This window comes from Apaloderma vittatum, unplaced genomic scaffold (assembly GCF_000703405.1).
Source record: "Apaloderma vittatum isolate BGI_N311 unplaced genomic scaffold, ASM70340v1 scaffold28982, whole genome shotgun sequence".
NCBI lineage: Eukaryota > Metazoa > Chordata > Aves > Trogoniformes > Trogonidae > Apaloderma > Apaloderma vittatum.
Genome location: NW_009704612.1, coordinates 1 through 5048, shown reverse-complemented (window position 1 = coordinate 5048; position 5048 = coordinate 1). Strand labels below are relative to the sequence as shown.

General features: G+C 51.1%; 1 protein-coding gene across 1 annotated transcript; it reads right to left on the bottom strand.

The window, feature by feature from the left end:
* Positions 1–4514: 4514 nt before the first annotated feature.
* LOC104270679 (pyridoxal phosphate phosphatase-like) lies at positions 4515–4840 on the bottom strand (the record flags this gene model as incomplete). Its single annotated transcript, XM_009865109.1, has 1 exon — positions 4515–4840. A coding segment is annotated over one exon (326 nt), but the record flags the coding sequence as incomplete, so codon positions are not given.
* Between the last annotated feature and the right edge of the window lie 208 nt (positions 4841–5048).

The following is a 5048-nucleotide window of genomic DNA, read 5'->3' as shown; positions in this document are numbered from 1 at the left end:
ACCAGAGGCAATGGGCACAAACTGAAACACAGAAGGTTGCTTCTGAACAACTAGAACACTTTTTTTCCAACTAGAACAATTTTTTTTTTTTTTTTTACTGTGAGGGTGACTGAGCACTGGCCCAGTTGGCCAAGGAGGTTGTGGAGTCTCCATTGCTGCAGATAATCAAAAGCCATGTGGACAGACTACTAATGTGTTGGCACACAGAGTGCTGTTTGAGCAGGGAGGGTGGACCAGATGGCCTCCTGAGGTCCCTTCCAACCTCAACCATTCTGTGATTCTGTGAAAGGGAAGAAAGGGGTATGCTTGAGAAGGAACATAGGAAGCACCTGTTAATATGCTGATCCCAGGAAAACAGGGTCACAATGGAGAACATCTCGAACTAGGGAACATCAGGTTGCCATACCTCAGTGCTCTAGAAGTCAGGCCAGTGAGAGCAGTGTTTCCAGAGGTCACAAAGCAGTAGAGGAAAGCAGCAGACAGCCATGGAAGATCACACACAGAGTGCTTCCAGATTACCTGCCAGCAAATCATGAACGCTGCACACGGAACATTACAGTTCAGTCTACTCTGGCTCAAGGGATAGTTTCTTATGGAAGCAGGCTCACCTACTCATATGTATGACACTTTTTCACATTGCTGCAAGCTCCCAAGATCCCAGAGAGGCAGCTCTCTGCCTCCTCCATCCATCTGTGCCTAAGGATGGCTGGAGTCTGGGAGGCAAGATGAAATGGCCTCTCCTCCAACCAGGGGAATACAGGCATCCCTAACCTCTCTCTAGGCCTTGCCCAGAGCAGGCGATGCTCTCGGCAGGTTGCTGCTTACACCATCCAGCCAGTGGTTGCCACAGTAACCGCACTTACAGATGAAGGATATGAGGTTCCTGGGGTAATGAACGACTGCCACCAGCCTGGGTGTTGTTTCTGTTGCACGGCAGGAAAGGACAAATCAGTTTTCTGAAAATGAAAAAATAAATTCCCTTCCTTACACTCCAGGCTTCTCATCTGCTCCATCCTCCTATGTGCTGCTGCAGCTCCACTCTCCACAGCCCTGCACTCCCTGGCAACTGCACTGCTTCCTTCAATATTCAACCCAAGAAAAAAAGCCACTTTAGACAGGTAAAAAATCAGTCTACCCAGGCAAGAGCCATCACTTAGTTTCAAAACCAGATGTGCTCTGCAGCCCCACCCCGGAGGGAACCAAGACCTGACCCCCCGTGAGGATCACAGATCCCTTGGTGTCAGTGGTTTTATGGATGTCTGAAGGGCTTAGACTGAGATCTCACTGTCCTTCAGGGACCCCCCCAGTCTAGTTTTCTAATAAGATCTGCTCACGCTCACCTTAATTATATGTAGGAGTGGTAGAGGCAGAGGAAGGCCATACAAAACTGAAGCCTGTCAGACCTGATGGACCCCTGTAGTGCTGCTATCCCCAGCAAGAGCAGACTCATAGCTAGAGGTAGCACTTATCCCTCTGCTTCCAATGCTGGTGAGAGGGAGAACTTACAGGATGCAGGTCACCCCTACCTGGTGCTCTCAGCTACATGAAGAACCAAGGGAAGGCCAGGTAAAGCCTATTTTCCTTCTGCTCCACGTCCACCCCTGCTTCATAACAAAGCCCTCAGGGAGAGGTGCACCAGATCAGAAGTTACATGGTCCTAAGAGATAGGGACCAGCCATCACCTCTGCTGAGCTCTGTTTTCAGCAGCATCTATGTGAAAAAGAAAATCTGCTCTTGCAGGTTCACTATTTGGGATCCAAAGGACAAACTCCAAAGTCTCTTCAGAGAGGGCTATAATGCTCTGATGAGTGACTGGATTCTCTTTCCCAGTGTGTCAGCCTGGCAGATCACAGACTCCAGCCTCCTGGCTGGGAGAGCTGGAAAGGACAGAGCAAACCAGGCTGAGAGCACAAGAAGCATTTGCCTTCAAAGGATCCTAGAAAAAAAGAGGACACCTCCCAGGATGCTCTTGCTGTGCACCTTCTCCTCTGTACCCACACCTCTAACCAATTCAGCCTATGTAATCTGCAGCCCTTCTAAGCATCCCAGCTGTGGCCCAAAGTCGCAACAGTGGCACCTTTAAGTTTCAGCCTGATACAAGAACTGCAAGCTCTGAGAAAATGAATCAGAGTCTGGGTGACTCTAATTAGGCAGCCGTAGTTAGCAGACATGTTAGGTCTCAATCTTGCTCTGCTTGATGATGCAAGTGCTGGTCAGGCACTCATTAAGGGAGTACCAGTCCTCTGGTTGTCTAATTGGAGACGGGACAGACAAGGGGGAGAGATGGTTTAAGATGACAGGCAGTCTTCAGAGTGTTCTTTGGATCTTCTTTTATTTTGGAGGGGAGAAAAACAAAAAACTCCACCCTCAGCACCTGGAATTATTCTAGGGCCAGTAAGTTGCATCCAGTTCTGCCACATGAGCTGACACAGCATTAACTTAATGCTGAGATCGGTTATTGAGCTGAACAGCTGACCTCTCAAGCGAGAGATGTGATGCTTGGTTACCATCAACAGTTGATCTGACATGCAAAAGGAAGGATTTGGCTGCCGTATGAGGAAAGGAGGCAAAGCACATTAAAGCAATTTCAAACTTTTCTTATCCAGCATTTTCTCCCTCCTGGCTGGGACCACAGCCAAACCCAGAGAGAAGACACTTGGGCATGACAAGCTACAGTCTGGTGAAGGACATATCCAGGAGTGCGGTGACACCCACCTCTCCTTCACTCAAAGCTTAATGTAGTTGAGAAGGGTCACAGCAAAACCTTACCTGGGCAGTTCTCAGCCCTCTGCAAGCTACATGCGAGTGACACAGATGGCACCTCACCCTTACCCTAGCAGAGCTGGATACCACTGCACAGCACCCACAGGATTCATCAGCTCCAGCCCATGAACTCTGAACCCTGTTGGCTCTAGCAAGCAGTGACTAGCAGCAGGCAAGACTTCACACACAGCACAAGAACTTAGTTCCCCAGCAAGGAATTGCCTATGCTGCAAAACGTGGAGGCAGCTGGCAAAGACCACATCACTCACTGCTTCGACTCAACTGGCCGGACCCCACACTGTGGACATAGCCGCACTGGGCACCTCCACCCTCCACTCCAGTTCCGAGATCCCAATAAGAGATAGCACCTCCAAGACACTCAATCCCTCTCTTGCCTACCCAGCAGCACCCCCTTGAGTGAGGAAAGGTCTTGCCATGTTGTCATCTTCGAGGGCTCAAAGATACCTAGGCCATTTTCATCTCGATGGGACCACAAGCAAAAAAGAAAGGAGGCCATTTCCAGCCTACGCTCACACTTTATTATATACAGAGACATGGTTGAGTGTAAGAACATCAACATGGGACACGGACAGTAAGGGAGGCCCAAAGGCACTGCCTCCTGTCCCCTGGGTGCAATCAGTCCGCATAGTTTATACAAATAATACAATATTTGAACAATAAATAAGTTTGATAAATAAGATAAATAAATTAAAAAAACCCCAAATACATAGAAAGACAAAGCAGCAAGGAATGGTTTTGAGGGCTGTGATGCATTCACAGCAGTGACAATACCACTAGCATCTCACCTGCACACCAGCAGCTGAAACACAGACCCCCATCAGCCCTTTTCTCTCACCGTACTATGGTAAAATCCAGCTGAGGAAGGGGAACCAGGGACAGTCATATAGTTCACTACTGCTGTGCTGTCATGGTCTAGGAGCCCTCTCTCCTTCACAAGCCCCTTCAGAAAGGGTGCTTGAAAACAAGGTACAACCGCAGACGTGCTGTGCGCAGTCACAGCTTGTCTGTTTGGCAAAAAATACCCCTCAAACCAGTCTTTTCCCTTTCTATAGTCCTTCTGATGGTCACTGGCACAGTTATTAACTGAGTCAGGGCAGGAGATGGTAGGGCAAGCATCTCTAAGGAACTGGGGAGAGAATAGATGAGGGAACGCTCCCTTTCACTCATGGGAGGCAGAGGTGCTCTCATTCATCGCTCCAGAGCTCCGGCACGCTCATTCCACACACCCTGGCACCGATGGAGACCGGGTGGGTGACAACACCAGCCAGTCCCCTGGCAAGGAGGTTACCACAACGACTGCGGGGATGGATGCAGCTCAGAAGTCGAGAGTTATGCGAGCGAAGGGACAGCAGTAAAAGGCCGCCACTGGTTATCTAAGAGAAAAATAATAAGACAACCGGTCCCTAACCCCTGCAGGGCGGGGAGGTCACAGACACGTTGATTTGACCCCGCTGTCAGCCTCAAGGCCTCCAGCTCTCTCCCAGAGATGCTGGCAGTTGGCATATGAGTGAGAGGAGGACTCTGTCCATCTTCCTCTAAGCAGAAAGGAGACAACTTGAACCCTGCTCCCGCTCCTGCCAACCCCCTCCCCATTTTGCCCCCAAAGAAGGGCGTTGGAATGTGAAGAAACCGGGAACTGAGGGAATAGGGCAGTGAGAGAGAAATGGGAACAGATGGGAGATCTGGGACGGGGAACCTGACCCCTCTGCCCTCACACGTACAAACTGCTGTTACTCATCCAGGCCCGGTATCAAGTCTGCAATGCTGTCCACGTAGTAATTGGGCACCAGATCCTTGGCAGCGGCGCTGTCGCTGGCCATGTAGGCCTGCGCCTCTTCCAGGCGGGAGACGCCTGTCAGGGTGAGGATGGTGGAGAGGCCGCAGTTCTTGCCGAAGAGGATATCCGTCTCCAGACGGTCCCCCACCATGAGGGTGCGGGACGGGTCGACGCCAAAACGCTCCACGATGCAATCAAACATGTACGTGTTCGGTTTCCCCACCACCAGCGCTTTGCGGCCCGAAGCAGTCTCCACCGCGGCTGTGAGGCTGCCAGTCCCTGGAGAAAGAGGGAGAGTGGGGGGAAAGAAGGAGAAAAAGAAGTAGCTGAGGGCAGCTCAGCACCTTGGGTCCCACCAGGACCAGAAGGATGAGCAAGCAGGGCTCTGGCAACAGGGCTTCGGGAGGTGGCAGGGATGTACAGCGAGGGCAGCCCTGCCCGGCCCGATGCTCGGGATGTGACCCGGGATGAAGAACCCCAACCGAGG